This window comes from Anoplolepis gracilipes, chromosome 12 (assembly GCF_047496725.1).
Source record: "Anoplolepis gracilipes chromosome 12, ASM4749672v1, whole genome shotgun sequence".
In the NCBI taxonomy this organism is placed as follows: Eukaryota; Metazoa; Arthropoda; class Insecta; order Hymenoptera; family Formicidae; genus Anoplolepis; species Anoplolepis gracilipes.
The window spans coordinates 7104385-7129954 of NC_132981.1; the positions used below are offsets into that span (position 1 = coordinate 7104385).

General features: G+C 34.2%; 1 protein-coding gene across 1 annotated transcript; it reads right to left on the minus strand.

The window, feature by feature from the left end:
• Positions 1-778: 778 nt before the first annotated feature.
• On the minus strand, positions 779-18428 carry LOC140672168 (uncharacterized). Its single transcript, XM_072904068.1, has 5 exons — positions 16576-18428; positions 10438-10754; positions 4972-5112; positions 4641-4778; positions 779-4026 (listed from the first exon to the last, which is right to left on the minus strand). The coding sequence occupies exons 1-5, from the start codon at positions 16856-16858 to the stop codon at positions 3790-3792; spliced, it is 1116 nt and encodes a 371-aa protein (XP_072760169.1). The 5' UTR covers positions 16859-18428; the 3' UTR covers positions 779-3789.
• Between the last annotated feature and the right edge of the window lie 7142 nt (positions 18429-25570).

Sequence of the window (25570 nt, forward strand, 5' to 3'; positions counted from 1 at the left end):
TATTTTAAAAACTTTTTCGAAAATAATTTTGCAGTAAAAATTTTTCCTCGATATCATGTAGTATATTACATATCGAAGGGGTTATCTGTTTTACTTGAAGCAATTATCCCATCTTCTTATATAGAATTCGAGAATCGTATCGCTCTTCAGCGGTCAAACGCAACGTAGAAAGATGGGCTAACGATCTTAATGGCTAGGCAAAACATTGACACCTTGGCGGCGCTCAGGAGACCACCTGGACGAGGATACCAAAGAGAAGGCGGGCAGGGATCGTTAAACACAGGGTCAGCACGAGAGAAGTGGAAATCCTTATGAGAAAGTAAGTTGGGCGAACGATGACAACGAGCTAACAGCGTGTGCAAACACGGCGGCTTGAGACAGAGCCGTACCCGGTCCGATGATCATGTACTTACGCGTTTCCTCTCAAACACCGACTACGTCGACAGCTCCAGAGACACGGCATCGGACACTGATCATGGGAAAAGATAGATTCCGCTTGTTCAGGTTGGAATGTTCGAGCAACATGTGCCGATGATCGGAGAATTGTCTCGTTAATATTCAAAAGTAAATAGTGAAATGTGTGCAAAGTACATTTACAATTGTATCTTTGGAGCAAGCAAGATTTTTGCATAAATATATTAAGTGATCGTTTTTCTTTCTAACACATTCATTTAATAAACTAATCTATTGGTGTTTATTTTTAAATGGGTATATAATTTTTAGAGGAAATTGTATTGAGGAGAACGGAAAGAGTGGCATTGAAGAAACAACGATGAAATGTTGAATGGTCTTTGGTTTAATATGATACAATTGAACGGGCATTTTGAGCACAAAAAAGCCCACTTCCATATTATATATTCACAATTATAATTCGCAGTTTATTACTATTATTATAAAATATTATCAGATCTGTTTATGTACAATATATGTATGAAGCGACGGCGCTAGTTAATTTAAATTTTATTTATCGTGTATGGCGTATGAGATATATGGAACGTGTATCTTATTCACTAAAATTTTAACTTACAATCCTGCACGCGAAATTTTTAAACCATTCAATTTTACAATAAATCAGAATATTTTCAATTGTACATAGTTTATGTGTTCCACACATTTTTCTACAATTGTTCAAGTTGTAATTAAAAAAGACAGAGAGAGACCGAGTAAAGGCACGTAAAAGATATATTCATAATATTAATCAATGATCCTCTGCGCTGCTGCGTTATTAAAAAAAAAAAAAAAAAAAAAAACATTTTTATAAAAATATCTATACAATAAATTTTGTGATTTTAAGTTTATAAAAAAAATAATATTTTTCTAAAATATGAATTAACCTATCATGATATAAAATATCAGTACTTTATAGTAGAAATCTACTTAAAAAATATTATTTTACAATAATAGTTTAGTTATTTTAAATTACAAGTAAAATCAGGATACAAATAGTATAATAAATTAAAGTTCAAGTATGCAATATCTTCTCGTTTGTTCTTCTTTTCTCTTTTTTTCGCTCTTTTTTTCTCTCTGTCTCTTTTTTTCACTGAAACGGAAGCAAAGTGGATTCGATAATGAAAAATTCAATAATGAATAATTAGTCGCCTGAGGGATATTCTAGGATGCATATATCACAGACGCGATGGAAATAAAAATACATTTTATACGATGCGTGTGTGCGTACAAATAAACAAACGCATTGTGTCGATGATAACTATGAATTTTGTACGCACATATACATGTGATTTATGATAAGCTTACAAGTTTCTATTAATGTGAAAATTAAGTATGATTAAGGGCATATGACAATACAATGCGTTTTTTCTCTAGGCAATCGCACAGTAACTTTTTCTATTGTGGCCGCTCTTTAGGGAAAGATAGCCACGCAACTACGAGTCGTAAGTACCAGAAAAAAAATTCTCCTGACATTAATTTTGAAGATTACCGGCGTAGGACATATCAAGATATGACTTCTTTGACTTGAAATTATATAAACGAATAGATAATATAAAACATATGTATATGTATCTCCATAGACATATACATACATGTCAATAATTCTACACATCAAATATTGATCTGTATATAAACTCAAATTATAAACTTAGATTGACGAAAAACTTTTCCGATGATACGTCCTATTGCTAATAGTCCTCAACAGAGAAGAGCCTCACGTATTATTAAAATAAAAACAAAAAAAATCAATGTCGGTATAAAAAAAATCGTGTAAAAGGATACTTTTTAAACAGAATAGTATCAAGTAAAACGTAATACTAGAAGGATCCTATTGTGAGCGAAATAATTGCGATCAAAAGTGCAAAATTAACGAGCCTCAGTTCTGATTAGAATATACCCTGCGAAGGTATATCAAAAGAAGGAAGCAGTAGCAGCAGCGCGACACATGACGTAAAATGGCTTTTGTCGCGTTGATGCGTTTTTCTCCTTTTGCGCTGTGATAGTGTGTGATATCGTGATAATAAAACTTCGTACACACGAGCAAAATACGTACGCACAGGATCTTCATTGTGATATATCCTTCTTCCTTTTATACACTAGGCACTTTTAAGCTCAACTAGACACTTTAAATACAATTAATCGGAGTGTGTAAAATCTTTATAAAAATAAAATAAATAATCTGAATAAATATAGATATATAGTAATATATATTATAGTTAGTCAATAAATTATTATATATAAGATTATGAGGCACGAATCGCTCGCGAAGAAATCTTTCTAATGTTGTAAAATTATTGTCGCGTGCACAGTGTAATTAATACACGCAATTTTTCTCTATTCGTTGATCACAAGAGATCGAAAATACTGTATTTAAATATAAACTTACAGCATAAATGAATTTTTTTCTACTAAACTATTTTTTTTCTCAGCTCATTGTGCTTGTTACTTTGAGTTTAAAGAAATAGAAACTCGAAATATTAGATAAGTGTGTCTCCATATCTCCAAAGTAACATGAATTCAATACACAAAACATGATGTAAATACTAAATAAATCGACTTGAGATTATTTTATAATGCTTTTCGTGATAGTTCTTGGTTTTCTCGAGTGCTTTAATCTTGTGTATATAACAGCAGGCGATTTTTGCAATATTATTCGTATAGAGAGGTATTATAAAGAGTCTCAAGTCTTTAAGTATTTAAAAACTAAAATTAAATTAAACCGTGTTTATCGAGCATAATAGATATCACGTTCTTGGAATATTAGATAATCGTGATATGTAGTTGTGTCTCGAGAATGATTTGTCTTAAACGTTGGACGAGTCGAATCGTTAGACTTATCATACCTATACTTTCTTTCTCGAGCATAAAATCAAATACATGAACGCGTTGAGGTACATCTTTGCACAAAACGATATCATGTATGATTATGTGAGTGTGCGTAAATGTGATGGTGAACTATGATGACGAAAGTCAATGACGCGATTTCCATGATTTTTTTTATGCTATTCTATCTAATGCATCACATTGTATCATACCATTAGAGAGAAGATGGCTAGTAAACATATTGAAAGTATGTTTTAATGGTTTGATTCAATGCTTATTATTATTAATTCTAACGATTCGAAAATAATTTTTTGCTGCGAAGAATCATTTCATTAAATCGTTGTTACTCGATATTATTCAATATATCGAATAAATTCTTTCTCTTTCTGTGTCTACCACCATCTTCCTCTCTATCACCTTAGAATAGTAGAGCAGCTAGTTGCACCGATTTCCCAAGATAGATGTAGGATCGTCAACGAATAACCCTTTTCTGACTTCCGCCTCGTCACTTCAGAATTATGTAGATGCGTTTACTTTTTCCGAAAAGCGTTTATGTAGGTGTGCGAACACTTGGTGCACATACTCGAGGCCATTCATATAGTCACGAAAGCATAACCAGTCCCGCAAGTTACGGAACGTCGCGTTATGCCTCATCTCTTTTCCCCGATACATCAAAGGCATGACGCTTCGATTGACATTTGACCGTGGTGTTATTCCGCGTTCCATCATAGCACCTTGTAACTCACAGAGAAGCTGTAAAAAGAGCATCAGAATATTAGAGATATTTGGAATACTTAGACAGTATATGCAGTATAATGAAATGTATGAGTTTTTTTTTTTTTATAAAAAAAGCACCTAGTTAGCAAGAAAATTGCATTTCAAAAATTATTAATTTTTTGAATCTATAATTACCAATTTAACATTAACCACAAATTAGCCAACACAATAAAAGTATTAACAAATATAATATATTTTGTAAATACAAAGGTCAAGATAAATATTGCTGATCAATAAGTTTTAATTTGTTTTTCGTAATGATCTCTTTTAGATTTTATATATCTTAAAGTTGATAATTTATATAAAAAATAAATACAAAAACATAGAAAACTTCTATATAACATAGAAAAATATACGCGTCCCATTTATGGTAGATAAAACGGCAGTTTAGCCTTTTTTGACAGCGATGATTTTTAACGACTCGACCTTTACGTGAAAAAATAATTAAAGCTAATTGTTTTGGTGCTATAGTGAAAGTCGTTAATATTTTTTTATATCGCAGGCTACGGAAGAACGACAAGTATAAAAAAAGTATGTTTTAATTTAATTACTTATAAAGATAATGGATTTGATCACAAAAATAAACTCACATTTCGACATTTGAATTCGCAATCCAGGAATTCACTGTAAAAGTCGAGACCTAAAAGTTCCTGGTCCCAAACGATCTGTTCCAAACACATCGCGTACTTCTGCATGTATTCATACGAATTAAGGAGAGCCGTATCAAGCTGAAAATGTACCAATTATGCTATCAATTAACTGTTTAAGTGTATTTATTTATTTCTGTATGTTGCATCACATGCTTCGTAAAAATATGTATTTCTCAGAAATTTATTATTGTATATTATTATCAGTGTTATTAGCAACATTATTAGCGATCAAAAGGAAACAACATAAAATGATATTAATAATAACACATACGTCCAACTTGTCGCAATATTCTGGATCCAATTTATCTCCTAATCTCTTGGGTATTTCGTTCCAGTCAGGCAGCCAATCGTAATGAATGTCTCCAAACAGTATGTTACTGGAGTTGTACTTTTTCTTGAAAATCTCATTCATCTGCAAAATCAAAGAAGAAAACCGTAGGCGCGATTAGATGCATTGCTTCGTACAAAAATGGAGCCGCAACATTAAAGAAAGATACGCGCAACTATCAAGTTTCATCGTTATGCTTTCACCGTGTAATCCCACGGAAATTTGAGAAAAATTATTCCGCGTAAGCATGGCGCTATTGCTATATCATTCTGCATATCTCTCATATTCGTTACGCGAAGTTGATAAAGTATGTATACGAAATGTGTATGAATGTTCGTAATAGAATGATAGTTACATATAGTTGCTATTTTATCATGGGCCAGTCGCATTTATTATATACAATATATATATAAGAACGAGTCATTTATTTAATTATTTTATTTTCTTCCAATTTTAAATTTTTTTTATATATTTTATTTTAATTTTATTCTCTTGAAAAAAAATTAAAAAAAAAAAAAAAAAAAAAAAACAAATCTACGATTTTGTACAGAACACAAGATTTGGCGATATTTTATCTTGAATAAAATAATGTATCTCGTCGCTTGATAGCGTCACTTTGTAAGAGGATCATGGATTAGCGCATCGCGCTACTCTTATTGTATTTCTAGGTATCCGTCAATTATGTCAGCACTGGTGCGAGTAGGTACTGGATTCGCGTGCTCGCTCTAATTTCTCGCGGTAGCGTAACTCGACGCCACTGAATGTCAGCGCGAGTTTAGTCACCGATTACACGTCGTGCAACACCTCTTACACGATCTGTCTCTCGACATCCCTCGTTCCTGGTACAACGAAAACAGGCGATAGGCAACGTGCGAAAAGTGCGGATGCTGCCGAGTGAATAACACTTCGACAGTTTGCGCCGGTTCCCGATGCGGGAGCGTGCGCGTGCCAGAAGCACGCTGACTTTTCGGGAATACCGGGATGGGTCAGTTAACAAAAGCCAGCTTAGTCCTTTACTCAGAAATTACTTGGAAATCCAGGCGCCGGCCGAGACACGCTAATTATCCCATCAGCGATCGCTTACATCGAACGAGTCATTATGAATCACCCACTGAGCTAGGAAGTGCCGTAGGAAAACTGCCGAAGGGAAACATGCTACCGTTTGCATATATTGAAAGTGGTTTTTTGTACTCCGTTTTTCTATTGTGATGTGATTTCATTTGGAAGATTGTTTTAATGAATTTACTTCAATTAGGAAACTTCAGAAAATTAACAAGTGCAATCATTATTATATAAAACGTTATAAAATAAAACGTTATCGTATAATTCCGCATAATATTATGTAATATATGTAGCATTTCGTAATTATATTTTACGCTCGATACTATTCAGTTCTGTAAGCCTTTGAACTGTGAGATAGGTCGTCGGCCTCTTATTATGATAAACAGTTGTGATATGATTTGAAAGATCGTCTTAAAAGAATCGCAACATTAATATTCCATTTTAATAAACGATATTTAATAGAACAGTGTTTAGACGCACAGAAAGATGATTTAGATCATTGATCTCGTATTTTGAAATAATTGTTTTCGGTGTAGATAACGCATTGCATGTACATTATTATCTCAGAGAGGAATGGAAATAACGATCGTACGATACTACTGCTCTCATGACCTGCGATAATATCTTCGATCGCAAACAACATTCCTTAGAACTAACACTGTCAAAGAGGCACGTGTTGCGTAGCCTGATAAAGCATATGTCCTCAACGTCTGCTCTATCTAAAGCATATAATGCCACGATAGAAAAAAAAGTTTGTGAACTCGCATGATAGGTTGATGAACGAAAATAGCGGGACTCTCGTGAAAAATAAGTATACAAACGGATATCGAAGATATGACAGCGGCGTGCGAGGGTAGCTCATAGGAAGGCGGCATCGCGGTAGTCATTCATTAAATTCATTCCCTCGTTATAGCATGTTCGATTTCGTGTACCTGCGGGCACTCGTGCGCCGATCGATGATCGGCCCTTCTCACGCCCCGGTCGTTACGAAAGCATCCAGAAGGATACAAAGATATCTTTTCGGCCCATCACTTTGTATCAAAAAAATATTAAATACGCACGGTGGTCGGCCACCGATTGCGTCATCAGCCGTTATTGCTAATAATACCAATACGATATCTCGACCGCAAAGTTTTCTAGGCGTGTAGACATATAGGTAATAAGGGATTTGATGGGTAATTAAATGAAATTTTACGATAATTTTGTGCAAGCAGTCCTCTAATAAATACATTAGCGAGATCTACGCGTAGAACTCTCCGCTAAGCCTGCGTCTACCTTTCCTTCTTTCAGGTGCCGAAAAGAACTCGTTTTCATCGTCGAGTTTTATGATGTGTTGGTTACATTCACACGCGATGGCTCTCATTCCGCTCGAGTATCGATACTTTGGCAATTCTCGTTTTGATGCTTAATATCGAAGAATGACGCGTAAAGTTGCAAAAATGATTGCCGTGATCTTTGTTTCACGCCCTGGGTTTAAATTTTCTTTCTTTTCACTTTTTCTGCGAGACATATAAATACGAAAAAATTGCGAGAGCAGGAACGAGCAAAGGGAAAGGTGATAAAAGCAAGACAAAAAGGAAAGAATTGTCGCTAACAACCACTGGCGGCGGACAAATCTGTGGCGCGGGTCTTTTGTGCCTCGTAAAAGTCTTGTCGGCCACACTGGGACACGAATAATCGTAAAACCGAGCTGGAAGCTGGCAGGAAGTAGGCTGGCAAGAATAGGTACGGTCTCCGCGCGCGGCGCTGCCGAGGACCCGTCAAAATCAATTAGCCTTTCAGTCTTTCTTCTAGCGCGGTTTCACCGCTGCACCGCTTATTAGAAGTTATAAAATTTCGGTGTGACGACGATTTCAAGAGCCGATCGAATGGCTCGCAAGTTCGACGCATTCTACTAGCAAGATGTAAAGAGAGAGAGAGAGAGAGAGAGAGAGAGAGAGAGAGAGAGAGAGAGAGAGAGAAAAAGAAACAGCTAAAAATGGAAATAGACTTTTTAATATAAATCAAATTCTCACAATTTCAAAATTTTATCCTACTAATTTTCCAGTAGCATTGCATTAATTGAATAAGTTAGATTTTTTAATATATATTACGTAATTTCTATAACATTTGAGCAAATTTTTTTAGAATTTTATACAACAGATTAAGAATGCACAATCGTGACGATCACGTGTGTGTTTAAAAAATATATTATTGAGCAAAGTAGCGCCACGAGAAGAGATCGAAACACAGCAATATACCATGGTAGAAGAAATGTGTCGTATCGAGACGAGTACATGCACTGACAGGTTGTATATATCCGGTCTGGGTTTTAGTATGCAGGCGATGTGCCGATGTGGCGTGCCCGTCCACGGCGGAGAGGGGCAGCTTCCGATTCTGATTTATTGGAATCCTCCGCTTCCGATATTTTATCCGATTCCTTCACGTACGAAGATGCAGACACCATCCGTCGCGATCACGACGGATTGCAGACGGCCGAATTTGACTTATAAGTTGTTTACAGGTTGTATGCAAGGACGTACGATGAACTGTCACGACGACGGAACAATGAAAGTATCACGATAGAGCGAATAAACGTATAACAAAAGAATGAAATTTACTATATCCACAGCCGAGTAAATCTGATTTATACAATTACAAATGTACTCTAAGATTCTCAATCATCCCGGAAGATTCATGAAAAATTTTTTCTCTAATTGCGAGACCGTGACATTTTTTTGCAAATTTTCTTTGCACTCGCGCTATGAGATATATGTACATATCCATCGCTTCCGTCATTTTCTCGTTAGCCTTGACTAATCTAATTCTTTCTCAGTAGACGGTCTATGCTGAACCGATAACGAGTGTCGGAAGATAAAGTCATACTGGACCACCAGACAGTGTGTCGCCGCGAGACGATATCAAGTGAGGAAGGCATCCCTGAAGCTTTTAGCCTCGCAACAAGGAGATGAACCTGACTCTTGTCTGCTCGACTATGACTTCACTCTTTTTCCACGCCGTTCTTTTTATGTCGCAAGTAGCGAGACATTTACACGTGTGCAATTTATTGTCTTTGCTACCAAGAGTAAGAGCGAGTCGCGAATCCATACGATCGTATTATACGCTGACTTGGAAAACATCGGTATCCGGTATCGCCGTGCGATGATGTAACAGAAACGTTTCCTAGCCGCCTTCGGCTCCAGGACGAAATGGACCCTACATACGGAGAGGCATAAATACGCTTTCTCGATGCACGCGACAAATTTAATTTATTCCGTCATATATATCGCTTAGTTAAGTAAAGTAGTTTGCGCGAATGAAGGAAGATTTTTATGTGATTTTAATCAATGTTATTCAACAATCATGAGTGTTTATTTCTCGGTACCATTATTTGGCAATAGCAGGTCAGAAATTAATAATTCGTTTTTTGTGTTTAGTTTTTCGGACGTTTGAGTTTTCTTGCGTTGCTAAAACATGCGTAGTGAAGAGGCGGTATTGCGACTCAAGAGACTCACTAGAGACTGTATATAAAAATAATCTCGAATAATCTTTCTTGAAAAAACAAATAAAACTTTGCATGCGAAGCGTCGCTTTTGCTTCTGCGGTTTTCAAGTCGGTCTCTTTTTTTGAATCGTTTGTAGAGAGAAACCTTGAGGAACCGCTTGGGTCTGGTGCGTGATTTATTGTCCTTGGCCAGAGGTAATAAGGTACGATTGGTTGGGAAGATTCTTTCGAAACAAAAATTTCTCGTGATCATATGTATCTATCTGTCTCATAAAATCGATTACCTATTACTTTTTAAATCCAAATCGCAACTTTTTTCTTGAAAATAATAACTGTAACACAGTGTTCTATAATTCTCGCAAGTTTTTTATATTTAATATTTTATTTATATTTAAATGTCAATTTTTATATTATAATTTGAAGCACGAATTGACAAATCTCTATTTTATATTCACGCATCTATTAATTCTTACATTTTTTTATAAGAAAAGAAAAAGTAGGATCAAGTTAATGACGCGTTTTTAATATAAAGACGTGATATAATTCAAAAGATCGAGATCTTTTTCGAAGGTCTGTACGACTATGGAACTACGATCGATGTCCGATCGACCGGAAGTACTACCATAACCATCTTCCGTTTAAAGTTCTCTCACTCTACCTAGTCTCCTCTCCTTCCCTCTACTTTCTAGAAGGCACGTTAGTAATTATCCAAGCATTGATAAGCTTAATATTAAAACTTTTGATATATATATATATATGATTTTAATCCTTCGAAATGGATGGCAATGATAACGCACGAATAGCTAAAATTTTTAAAGAGGCTAATGATGGAAAATGGCGCGAAACATGAATTCTATTACTTACATAACGGTCTCGGAATTCGATTGCATGGTGAATTGCGTTTTCCGCTTGGATGCTTATACTGTGTGTGAGTTGTTCGTTACTTGGCATCTCCACCACATCCTGGCTATCCAGTACGTCAGAGTACACGTAAATAGGACCACAAGGATCCATCCACTTTGGAGTTGTGGTCAATCTATTGCGAATATCTTCCTCTATTTTTATATTATCAGAGGAATCGCCTATATTTACTTCGCCAGACGAATTGTCCATTATTGGATTACTGTGTACCGACGACGTTAGTAGAATCGCAATAACACTTAACCACAACCAGCTTAACCCTGAAAACAAAAATGTTCATGTTAGATTTGTTGACCAAATGATCTTTATGCATACTGTGCATTCAAGTTATTAATTACAATACGGCTTTTAAACTATTTCGTTATAAATATTATATTAATGTAAAATTAAAATATCTCTTCAGTTTCTTTTAAATGAGTTAATTTATAATTTAATATCATAATAAAGAATATTTTTATTTGTACATGTATGCAACAGTTAGAGTGAGATCGACGAGGAGTATTCCTTCCTCGTTCTTTGATTTTCGCAATGCAGACGTGGCATTTTAATGCATGTCGTATGGGATATATAATACAATAGGAAGTTCCGTAGCCATCGCCGAAACAGTTACGTTAATGCAGGCGTGGTGAATGAATGTTGCAAGATTGGAGCCATTTCGCGATGAAAACTTAACTTGCGTACGGGCATTATTAACGGAACTGTCTGTGTATTAAAAAATAAAAGGCGGAGATACAACTCAATATTCGACGGTAATCAACGATTTGACGTGAGAGCCGCGAGATGCCTGCGTGAAATTATCATTGTGCTTCCGGCTCATCGGGCCCTCTACTCTCCTCTTCTCTCCTCTCCTCTCCTCTGTTTCCACCCTCGGGGATTCACTCGTCGATAGTATAGCGCCTAAATGGTAGATTCCGATCGGGACCGTCTTATGATCATCCGGCAGTTTCAGGATCACCGCTCATCGAATTACGTGCCCGTGAATTCGTCGTCGCATTATTACGCGAGTTACGACCCTTGATGAGGGGCCTCGGATCACGTGCAGCGATATGACGACAAACCATCAACAGTTGCGTACGCATTTGGACGATGTATAACGATGAGAGCAAGAGAGACTACCACATACGGCATGTTGTCTGCATTTAATCTGTGTTTTCCTTTTGGCTACCGTCTCAAAAATGTCTCAAAAATCAAGCGATGTTCAAGTCGAACAGATATTGTTGCAAAATTTAATTTTTATTTACAGTTAAATCGTTTCTCGTACGACGTGATACATTTTACGTTTGTCAAAATATATTCTCTCGAAATTTTATATATTTTGACTGCCTAAAGTTGCATATTAAAATTTGTCTCTTAAGTTTATCACAATCTCAAAAAAAGTTATGCACGAGCGCCATAAAATGCGTCATAAATTTATATCATAAAAAGGATATTCTTTGTTAATTAATTTTATTATTATTATTCAACAAAATTTGTAAAAATATTTCACAAATAATATCACGTCGCAAAAATTTAAGATTACATATGAATAATATTATTTCTCAAACAAAAGTAAAAAAATATCGTATCAAAGTACGGAAAGTATCGAAGAGTTGTAGATTCCAATATCAGATTGACTTATCGCTCTCGATGAGATGAATAGTCGCGCGAACCAAAAACCGGAGGTGCGTCGTGCCACCCATAGATGTTAACGAATTTAATTTTAATATGCGTGAACGTATGATGCAGCGTGGCCAGCGGACGCGACGTACGAACAGAGGGAGACAGAAATGCAGACGGAGAAAGAGCAAGATGCGGAGAAAACGAAGAGTGGGGTCGGGCGAGGGAGACGCCTCGGACACTTAACGCATATTAATGAGCGGCTCTTAAGTGCGTTCTACGTTGCGATGAGAGAGCAATTTGCCGTAGGGAAGTTTGCGCCCTAAAGTGACAACGCAAAACCGTGTCGCTAACGACGGTGACACGTTGCCATAACTTTCGACGCAAACATGTCACGATGAAACTTCCAATACGTTCGAGAATGCAACGCGATGATGAGCTATTAGTTTACAAAAGTAATCGCAAGAGAGAGGATGTGATAAGCGTTAATTGCGTTTAATTTGTTCTGGAATCCATGCGAAATAGATTACATAACCAGCTATGATATGCGAAATAAAAAATACGCAAGAGATGAAGTCACATGTGTGTGATTTTATATATAACAACATAAATGGAATTTTAAAAAAGTATCGTTATTACGATGTATAAACACGTTGCCTCGATTTATTATTTGTTCTTGCAATTAGTTGTATACAACACACAATGATATTGAGAAATGTATCTATTTTTTGTGCTTTATTTTTGCCATGGAAAGAGAAAAAAAAGTATCTTCGTAGGAACGACAATTTTAACGGAAAGCGTCCAATTAATGATGTCCGCTAATGATGTTAGAAGAACCATGTACTTATTATATAATGTACTTAGTAGTCTATATTTAACCCGAAAAGATCTGTATCTCGAGAAACGGTCATTTACACTGCAAATATTTTTATTATACGGCAGAATTTATAGTGATTCACGTAAATGCTCTTAGTGCCCACAATTGTATCTCCTTACTTGTTGCTTAAAAACATTATTTACTTTCTCTTATTTCTTTAATTACGCTACCTCTTCTTTTTTCTCTTACAATTAGACATTTAATTGCTATGTGATTAATCTTCCATGATCGGTTAAATTTGTCGACGGAGAAAGGGATAGGAGGTAGTAATAGTCGTACTTTCAGACAAGTTCTTATTCTTGAGGAAAAAGAAATTCAAATGGCAGCCAGTTGCTTAGAATTTACTCTCGTATTCACCTAATCGAGGGAAACGTCGCGGATTTAATTATACTTTGCGATAGCATGTCGGTATATATACGGTACGGAAAAAAATTTCTTGATATGTATTAATGCTGCGTGTTCTTTCATTATAAATGACAGTTTGTTTTAAATGAATTTTTATATAGAAATGCATAAAATTGAATATTTTTTAAAAATATCTGTAAAGCAAAATATGTAATACGTAATTTATAAATGTTTCGAAATCCTTTATTACTCTATTTATTGCCATTCATGTGTCATTCTTTCTTACGAGTTTGACGTCATTTTCGAGCAAGCCGATGAACGTATTAGTCATTCGCCTTGTAACGGTCCTCCTTATCGATTCTTCATTTTACAGGTTTGCGGATCATAAATCTACATGCGTTTTATTCACTTATCTGCTTTTTTTTTAATTTCCGATTCAATTCAAAATACCCAATTTACTATATTAACACCTAATTTAAGGAGATTTAGAATTTCCTGAAATAAATTTAAAATACGTGCCGCGCAAGTGTGCGGTTATATTTACTTTGTCCGCCCACCTGTTGAACATAGTGGGTTTCCTCTACAGGTGGTTTAACTTCTGCAAACTATTATAGGTTTATCTTTTAGCCACCTGTCAAGCCATTTTTCTATTATTATGGTAAAAGATATACAGCGTCTCATAACTATTATGAGGTGTAAATGCAGCAAAATTTCTTGCAATAAATCAACAATGATGCAAACTTATGTCAAAAATGTTAGTGAGAACTTGGCGTGTGATCTTCTTATGATGGTGAAAAATTGACAAAGAATAATCTATAATAAATTGATGTGCACATACATACGCGCCGCGTATCGCGACCTACCGCAACGCGCTTCGATCTGTGGACACGAACGGAAGAAAAGGGAGTAGCGGGTCGGGTGTAATGGGGTATAATTGTCACGAGCAATGCGAGGACAGTGCGTCATTACCGCATTTTTCACCGTCTTTCTTGCTGGCCGACAGCAGAGATGCGCTTTGCACCGGTGTTCACCGGCTTTGCGAGCCATACTTTTTTCAACGCGGCCGCGAGTTCTTGGGAATTTCGATGGAACGCCGTCGTTTAGCGTCGTCGTTGAGGTAGGCCCTTGTAATATCGGCGATGCACAGACGGTATCCAGGGGAAAAGTATAAAAGAAGGTAAAATGACACACGAGTCTATCACCTGCTGAATATTTCGTGCCTTTCAGACAATTTATTGATTGAAAAGATAAACAGAAATTATGACGAAAACAAAAAATATATTAATGCAAAGAACGTGCAATTTAAGAAACTATTAATTACTCGATACAAATTGTATTATAATAAAAGGAAACTGTATTAGTATATATCAAGGAGTTCTGTCATATACTACATATATTGAAATGGTATTGTAAAGTATAATAAAAATCTGCGACGTTCCTAGATTAAATGAATATGAAAGATAATAAAATTCTAAGCAGCTGGCTGTCATTTAAATTTCTTTCTTCTTAGGAATGACAACTTGTTTAAAAATTTATTATTACGTCTATTCATCTCATAATTCCTTTCTTCTTTGACAAATTTAACCGATGGAAAATTAATTTATTTTAATATTATCTACTTAAAACTCAAAAATAACTATAAATATAATTTATGCACAATGCATTTTATATAAAATAATTCTGATTAGAAACATTATTTATAATGTTATAAAATAAATTTTATCACTATCAATAAATGCAACAATGGATAAATGTTAAGGAACATATATAAAGAATAGCATGATATTATAGAAAGTTTTAATTTTTATGAGTTAATATAAAAAAAAATAAATTAATAATTGAAGAAAATCAAACTAAATATATTTTGTATATCACAATGAATATATTTAAAGCCCGGTATATTTTCTAAAGGCACTTGTCACGGGATGTTCAATGATTAAGATTTCGAGACACACGTGGGTTTTACCGACAAGTCATAAGCCACTTCGGGTGTAGATTTACGAGTCACTATCGGACTTTTATCAATATCAGACAAATAATACAATTTTTTAATTCTATTTTTGTTTACTAATCGATCTATCGATCGTTTACTAATTCTAGTCAGATTATTACTTATGTAAAAGAATTGCTGAAGTATAGTTGAATTTTATAATACATTTTGTATAATATTAAAGAAATTTCCAAAGAATCAATTTATATATATATATACACACACACACACATATAAAGAGCTCTCTCTTAAATAAGAAAAATTAAATTGTCGAAAAGAGAGCAAGCACGTAAATCGAAACAAAACAAAACACAATTAAGAATGACAAAAATATATAATTCGATAAGCCAAGGTATAAAAAAGATAAAAGACTTATAACGTGTTAAATACGGTAAATGAAACAATACTAAAATTGAATAAGCGAACGTTTCGGGCTCCCGCTTTGAGCCTTCTTCAGCGCAATGTGTAAACTATGTCGAATTAAATATAAAGATGGAATGAACGCATATATAAATGTACAGAATTTTTTTATAAAAATTGGCTTATCAAATTATATATTTTTGTAACTCTTAATTGTGTTTTGTTTTGTTTTGATTTATGTCCTTGCTCTCTACAGCCTTTCGACAATTTAATTTTTCTTATATATATATATATATATTTTTTTTTTGGTGTGTTTTTCTCTCTTTCCATCTCTCTTTCTCTCTCTCTCTCTCTCTCGTCCTCTTGCTTGATGTTACAAAAGATTAATAAGATAGTAAGCAGGGGGTATAAATGGCACTCTTGATACAAATAAAGCAAATCCTGATATGATTTCTAAATCAATTCGTAGAAAGCCTTGCAACCGGAAAGAGGATGCAACTTTTATATTGACAACGACCACGCTGCGCGAAGATAGAACAGTACAGTGTAACAGCCGAAATATTGTTACAATAATTACATAATACTATTATATTGCATTATTATGACCTCGCATTAATGAATGTGTAGCATAAAAATAAAATAAAATAATTTTTATTTGTCAATTATATCATTTCTCGAATTATATCACGTCTTACATTATTGGAGTATTTCAATACACATGATGCTTCTATTTAAAATTATTATTTGGCAATTTTTGAAACATGAATCTCGATTCAATTATTTATCATTAATTCATATATTGTTGAAGAAACTAAATTTTAATTACTTTTATAGCAACATTTTCTTCAAGTATCATTATAAGCGTTCAATGCATGTTCCGTGATTAACACAGTTGATAGTAACTTTGACTTACTTAGTCCAGTCCACGTGGACACCCTGACGGGGGCGGGACGAATCAGCCGTATTCTTCGGTCGTAAAACGCCGACATGAGATGCGAATTGCATGGCACACGTCTTTGAGCACAATTATTTCTCATTGTTCTTGTAATTGTTGCTTCGGTGTAATAATTACTTGCAACGACGTTCTGACATTTAGGCGACAACGTCGATATTGAGTTCAGTGCGTAGCTCTGCGGGGCACGGTCAAGGACCCGATGGGTTGTAGTCCTCTGATCGCGAGCGAGTATGATTTCCATCGCGGTGTCAATCAATTGATCATCACCTTTTCCACAATTATCGTGATCGATATAACACTTTATCACTCTGGGTGCGCGCGTCTCTCGCGTCAGCAATGTATGTATATGAGTAATAAATATACACGTGCGTTATGTCTATATGTTTGTATACGTATGGACGCGTGCGTGTGTATATATGTATGTGTTTGTGCTCCAATGTCCTGTCGTCATCGATTCCGATCACTTCGCCGAGGGGTTGTCACACTTGAAAAACTGTGCGCACAGAATCACAATCCGTTTGGCACTGGTCCCAGACACGCGATGCACTCATTCTTATACGACAGGGGGAAGGGGGGTTGTGGGATCCCGAGAGAGAGAAAGAGGAGGGGGTGGGTGCTTGACAAGGTAGCGGGGATACTCAAGAAGAAGAGAAAGAATCAGAAAAGGGTACACCGTTAAGGGTGGTCCGCGTGCGTTCTTCTCAGTTTTTCTCAGCTTTCCTGCTTTTGATTATCCTCTTCACACCGCTACTTTTTTCGCTCCCGATTCCTTCTGTTTCGTTGTCACGCTCTTGCAGCGCGTTGGTTGATCGGAAAAAGTCTTGTTTTCAAAAATGTCAAAAGGTCGCTAAGATTTCTCGTTGTTATCCGGGAGAGGATAGAGCGCGATCAATCAGACGAACAAATTGACAGGATAACAGGCAAGTAGGTGTGCGAGCGGTAAATGCAAGTTGTTCATTCTTCGTTATATGTAATAGGAGTGAATGTATGTAAAGGAATGGAAGAGGAAGATTTCTGCCTTGATCGTACGTAAGTCGTCTCTAACGTTGCGCTGTCTTTATTTCTTTTCTCTTTCGTTTTCTTCTTCTCTTTCTTTTTTTCTCTTTCTTTTTGTTCACAGACGTAACTTCTCTTTCACTCTTTCTGTCACCTCGTGCACCAATGTACGACTGTCAGTGTATGGTACTGGCCACTCAGTCGACCAGTGCCTATATACGATTGTAAAGCCGCCGAAGCACGTGGCCCGCACCCCGCTTTCGGCCAATCCTCCCACCATTCTCGCCCTTCCTCGATCACCCGCGCTTGGTGTTACTTCTTCCCATCTTCTATTCTTCCTCCTTCTCTTCATCATCAGAGTCTCCGCCACCTCCTTCGCGTCCATTATCTCTTTTCCCTCCTCCTGCCTGCTGTTTCTCCAGCACGACTCTCTACCCTCCCTCCTACCGTCGGGATCTGCGGTGGTTCAGGACTCCGCGACTCATTCATAACTCCCCGCGACCGACTCGCTATCCCCACTCAATCAGCTCCCACCACGCGTACGTAGTAGGCACTAGTCACCCAACCAAGTGATGCTAACGTCGGCTCACAATCGACCTGCCGCCACATTATGGTCTCATCTCCCGAACTGTCGATCTTGAGTATATTATATTGATATTGAATACATACTGGAATTTCCTTGTACTTGCCAATTGATATTCGTTAAAGCGAATTGATATTCATAGACTTGTAACCCTTTAATTTTTTGTTTAAGTATTGCCAATAAGCAATTGCAATTTTATTTTTTATAAATTGTCTAACAGTAAGTTATTTTTTACAAAATTTCTTTTATTTCATATAATTTTATTTTCTTTATTGCCTTTCATTCAAGATGCGTAAAAGTAAAAACTTAAAAGAAAAGGATTTAGGTTACACGAGAACTATAAAAAATTTAAATGAAAGATCTAATCAAAGATTTCAAAATTTTTTATTTTCTTCTTATTTATTATATATTTTTATAATTTTTATAATTTGCATACAGTATAGATAATATATAATAATTTGTTTTGTGGGAGATAAAATTCTCAATACCGCCAATTTAATCAACGCATTTTTCATAACAGAAAATATATTTGATAGCATGTTTATACTGTACTGATATCACTATCACTTTTAATTGAATATACAGTATTCAAACTTTATTTTGAAATCATAATTATACAAAGTATTCGTTAAGTATGCGAGAATCTTTTTATCACAGAAACGTATGTAGTTGGTCGATTCATATTTTTCCTCAAAACCATAATATATTAACACATTGTTATAAACATAAATATGTCGATAAAACTAATTATAGCAAAAGACTCCGCTTATAAAGATGTGCGTCAATAGTTCAGTCGTACGCGCGATTCCGCTAATTGTCACCGTTGAAGACGACACCATTCGTTATCCACGGTATGTCGTCGAGAATCTCGTACGTCTGTAGAATCTTCGTAGTATCGAGTTTCGTGATCATTGTGAAGAGTTCATAGCATTAATGAACGAAACTAACGATGGTGAGTTGCGATTCTTCGCCGTAGCTACGTCAGAGAATGTGTGCATATACGTTTCCGTAGACATAATAACAACGTTGTATGATGATGACGTTAATGGTAATTATTACGTTGTTTTCTCGTTCTTATGTAATGGGTGTTGGTATTAGATTGAAGACAGAGTCTATTATTAAAGTTTGCAACAAGTTTACAAATATTACTTTTTTGTGAATTTATTGACCATATATATATATATATATATATTTCTTTCTTATTTTGCATAAAGTGATATTTTATATTGGAGAAATATTGATAAATTTTATATATTTAATTTTTTCTGTCTAATCCATATTTGTATCGTTAATTCATCATAATTGATATCATGTCACGATCAAGTACATCCGATGCCGATTAAACTTTCCTGCAGAACCGCAGAGAGATTTTTATCTAATCGAGTGGTCCAAGTTCTCCTCTTGCGCTTTGAAATTTCCCATTATGGCGCTTACGTCCCCCACTTAAAACAGCGTCCATATCCTCTTTTACCTCCCACTTGAAGTCAGTGATGACGTTTCCTTTCACTAGTTTCTCGATTGCTTACGCGCGTCATCGGTCGCCGTATCTTGGACGGATTGAAGTTGGAAGCATCCGCACTTGTATGACAAATCCATTTGTACTTCAAAAAGGATTTTCTTAGAATGAGCACTGGACTTAGGATAGAATTCAAACTGACAAATATTTTCGGAGAATCTAGCTTAACGATCCGGATACGGTTAGTTTGAAGTTAGACAAACAGATTTTGAAGGAGGTTCTAATTAATTATAATAGAGTTAATTTTATTTAATTGTCATGCAATGTAAATTTTGTAAATTGCGTAAATTTGTACGTAATTTTTTAAATATATATAAATTAATTATAACAATTATATATATGATCACTTTCATGTGAGATGATCATAAAGAATACGTTCTATTAATGTTCTATTAATTATTATTTAACATTAAAAATGTTTTAAAAAAACTTATTTTTTTGATATAACATAATGTCGAAAAAATGTTTTAATATTGATTTCCTATATTAGATAGTGATATTAGATTATTTAGTCAAATAACTAAATAATATAAACAAATAAAACAGCACATAATTTCTGAGTTACATCAGCAATCATTTGAAAACCAGACAGCAAGTATATCACATATGAGACAGCCGATTGTAGTTTTTATCGATTACACCAGATGATGTAATCAATGAACAGGGAAATAGATCTTTTACAAATCGAAAACACCTAATCTCTTTCCGATTAAGTAGTTTTATTTACTAAAACTTTCACGTTAACTAATTTGTGACAAGTGTTTTTTCTTTGTTTTATTTAAAAGTCATTAAAATGTTGACGTCGTGATTTTCGTCATAGTTATATGAATCATGGTGAGAGTTACAAGAAAATTTCGAGACTGTTAAGAAGTGATCAACAAGTCACATTTAATTCCCGGGGTTAAGTGTGCCGGATACTATGTAAAGTATATCAGGAAGTTCCGCATAACTATCGAATAAAGATTAATACGATGAGATAGTACTTCATAGAATTATGTAGAGCCATTATATAATAATCAATATTAAAAATTATAAATTCAATTATAGACTATTGAAAGAATTTTAGATTGTATAAATTTTTAAATAAATTTTTACTTTATTCATATTATATATGGAATATATGTTTTCCATACATGTTGCGGAAAACCATAAAAAAGACACAGAGATATATGTAAAAAGGTTTTTTTACAAAAGGTACGGGCTGAGGAGGAAAAATATATAAGATTATCTTTCTATAACGAATTACATTTATTATTTTTTTTTACCAAAAAAATGAAAAGAATTTTGTAGAGAGAAACCTTACATCTATATCTCTACAATTTTTAAGTCTTAAGCTTTTTTTATTAGATTATATTGTTGATTTGTGAATTAGTAGAAAGAAAATTTTGTCGCCTGAAAAGTCAAATTTTCGAATAATATTTGCATGTCTAATAATTTTCGTTAGCTTCATGATTTTGAATGTGTATTCAAATAACAAAAAAGCATTTCAATAATCTTTTATGGAAATTATATTAATGTACAACTGCTTATATGCCATCCGTTATTCAACAGAATGTAATTTTGCTACGTGACTAATATTAAGAAATGATCGTGTCGATATGACTTATTTAATATTTGCGGATATAGTCAGTAAAAATCCTAAGACGTTATTGATAAGGCACGCGACATAGAGGCGTGAGACTACCGGAAGAGTTCAATAAATGACCTAGGTTAATAAGATGATATATGCCATTAAATGCCAAACAATGAATGGAACTTATTGATACAAATTTGCTATGCGTGATGAATATTATCCACCATATAAATATTTGTTTTATATAAAAAGTAAAAATAAAATTCTAATATTTTTTTCAAAATCGTTAACTTGCATTTATAATACACACTATATTAAAAATAAAGTTACAAAAATTTAATAGTAATAAAAATAATAATACATTTTATATTAGATATTTTATTGCAAATTTAACTTATTATATCTATATTTTTTAAGAAATTAAGCAAATAACATAATCTATGAATATTATATATTTAAAACTACATATTTAAAATAGCTATATTCATTGATAATTTTTACTACTATTTCCGTTGTGTATTATTTTATAATTATATATACAGTTTATAAGTATTTTATTTACTTGCTTTGTGTATTTAGTTAATAAAGAATCGTGAGACATTAATAATAATAAAGAAACGAATGACACATTGCATTGAGAGACGCATTTTAATTTGAAGAATGTTCTACGTGACCGCCTTCACGGCAGTTTCGTCCGTCGACTCTTGGCGTAAGATCAAACGTTACGAAAGCAATGCGTGATTGTAATACAACGTGATGGAACAGTATGAAAAAATGACAAGGTGATTAAAAACTTATTTTATATTACATAAAAAAAGGCGAATGCGTATAAATATTATAAGAGAGAGAGAGAGAGAGAGAGAGAGAGAGAGAGAGAGAGAGAGAGAAAGATTTAAAAAGTTTATCTTTTATAACATATTTCAATAATTTTTTGGTTTATTAGACTCAAATAGCTTTAGTAATTTAAAGATTTTAAACCTTGCATGCAAACTTATGCAGAATTTTCTGTTATTAATTTTTTGTAAATATTTTAAAGTAACGATGAAAGATAAAAATCAGGTAACTTGGAATTTAATAAACATTTAAGCTGATTTAACGGTAAAAATAATGTATCAAAATTCAAACAATATCGTCTATTGCAAAAAATACTTTTATCTAAAAAAATTCCTTAAACATTCTATCCATTTTCTATATATGGTATTTGATACATTATTGCGTTTTATATTTTGTTCGCGTAGGATTTCCTTCTGTACCTTGCTTTGCCATTTTTATTTATCAGGCGTGATATGACACCGACGCATTCCCCTTCTCCGAACGTACGTGATTTTCTAATGAGAATGCAAGAATAACATCGTACAAGAGCATATATAAAAAAATGGATAGAATGTTTAAGGAATTTTTAGATAAAAATATCTTTGCAATAGACGATGTCGTCTGAATTTTGATACATTATTGTCCTGAGAATCACAACAGTTAAACAATAAAATTTTGTCTCTCAGTAATTATTTTTATCATTAATTTTTTTATCGTTACGTGTATGCACAATATGTTTATACCTTATTTAATTTCTAGAAATGATACGGCAAATATTTTCACTATGCTGTGGCAAAGTATTATACCGAGATTTATTACAAGTAAATAACATATAAATATGATATGAATGAAATGATTAGAATTTCTATTATTCATATGTCTTTCTTCGCAACAATGTTTATTCCAAATTGCATTTCTACAACACTAGTCATGTAAGATGGATTTTATATTTTAAGAAATCGACTTTCTAATTCATTAAAACAATGTTATATAATAATACTACGCTCTTTGTCATAAATATGCATGCGTTTTCCTGACAGTAGAGTTAAGTGGTGACTAGATCGAGTTTACGCAGAAAATATATACGCGACCTCGTGGTCCAGAAAAAAATGCGAGCGAGAGCCAAACGGAATATTTTGCTTAATTAATGAGTCAATGCTATCATCGCTTCGTTGAAAACGCACGTGTTTTCCGCCGAAAAGTGGAATACGCGATACGCATGCAGCTTGCGTGTGACGAATCTATCCTTGTCAACTTCTACAAGATTGACACATAGAACTCGTTACTTATGGAAATTAGTCTAATTTCGTATCGCGGTTGGCCATTATGTTCATAGTCACGCATCAACGCGTAATGCCCATCATCATAACCGATAATCACTTCGATGGAAATACAAGAGGAGAATCGCGAGAATTGCGCGCAACGAACATGTGTGCAGCGCCGTAGAAAACGAGATATTGTTTCTCAAGGCAAGACTCAAAATTGTATAATGCAAGTATCGAACATATCTATCTACACACACTGTCAATCATTAAGTTGCATGTGCATGTTTCAATCTTCCAATATTAAAAAAAAGATTTAACATAATTAAAGCTACTTAATTAATAATGATCATTAATATTATACATCACGTATATATTCATATAATATTAGTTGATACTGCTCTCATATATATATATATTATATATATATATATATATATATATATATATATATATATATATATATAATATATATATGTAATTTTATATTAATAAAGACAGATATTTAATATAATTATATAATAATAATAATGTTGTTTCAATACATTTGCAAAATTTTATGGTCTTATTTTACGAGTTAATTCGTACTGATGTTTTTGGCACCTTTTAACTGTACAGATGGGTCGGCGTATTTTTGATAAGTTTATGAATATGTAAAAGTGTTTTAAAAAATCTGAAAAAATTTATATACCTTTTAATCCTTCTAAATAAAGACTAGAATAATAAATTGAAAAAATAATTTACATATATATATTGTTTTACGATTATTCATTTTCAAGAAATTCATGCTGTTCGAGAAATCATCGAGAAAAATAACCCATCAGTACAAAATAAGGATTAGTTTTTTTTTGAGGCGTCATACCAACTGGAAATCCTTAATGTTAGATCCGCAGAATTAAGAAACAAAGTTAAGAAAATTCTTTTTTGAAAATGTTTTCGAACATTGTTACAGTAATTTATTGAGCCGACGAATTAGGCACTTCTTACTGTATTGAATTACTTTGTAAGATTTCAATTATAAACACAGCATGAAAGATTGACCTCAAAAGCTTTTAAATCTCAGAATATTCTTGTCACCTTTTAACGACTGGAACTAACACAGAATTTATGTACTTAAGATGATGAGAATTGAAGATTAAGACATATGAATTTTGTTTTAGTCATTTGGATTGTCGAAGATGGTCTAGAAAAAGGATCGAAACATTCGATATGTCATTAAAGAAAATAATCTACATAATTTATTTGCGCCTATTTTTTCTTTTCTTGCTTGACTCTCATTAGTCCATTTTCTGTTTATTAGAATTTTTTACCTTTAATATATATATTAGAGCTTTTTTTTCGTCATTAATAATAGATTAGATCAAATCCGGACGTTTGCAATGTGGAGTTCATTGTACTCAATCGAGTGCGATAATCTCATACAAGAATCTCAAGTCGCAACCGGTTAGGATTTTGCGCGCGACATTACGCGAGGAAGCGCATTCGAAGCGCGTACGAACGCGCGCGCGCTAAAAAGCGGCGTTTAACCATCCGAAGTGGAAAAGGCGGGGGTAATTTTTCGAAAGAGGCAATTATCGATTCGTGTGGTCCCCGCAATGGCGTCGGTTGCAAGAAGCGGATAGAGACATCGGGCAACATTCCACCGGTACAAAAGGCATGTCGGGACACCGATAGGGACCGCGATCTTCTGTCTCGCTCTTTATCTTGCTCTTTCTGCTTAATATTTCGGCCGCACGGGGCGACCACCCATGGATGCTCCCCTCTCACGCTGGGCGCAATATTCAATGCTCGGTTATATCCTTGAAGCGAGAACCAAAAAAATATCGGGTCAACCTTTGAAACTCTCTGAGGATCGACCAAAAAGCATACCGCAGCGATCTACGACTTTTGGCAAGTCCGCTGAACAACCAAAAATATGTATGTGTGCGCGATCCTCAGAACGCACCGCGTGGAATCTGATAGGCGCCGAGAGAGAAAGTTATGGCAAAAGATTTAAAATAAGATTTAAAGTGGCGGCATAAAAAATGCACGAATTTAACGTTTAGAATACTTATTAAAAAACGGTATTTTACAAAACAGTACAGTCACATGACATATGTATTTATTTAAACGTGTCAATAATACGTGTTTTTCTCGATATGTTCTCTCTCTCTCTCTCTCTCTCTCTCTCTTTCTTTCCCTCTTTCTGTAATATTACTAATACATACTAT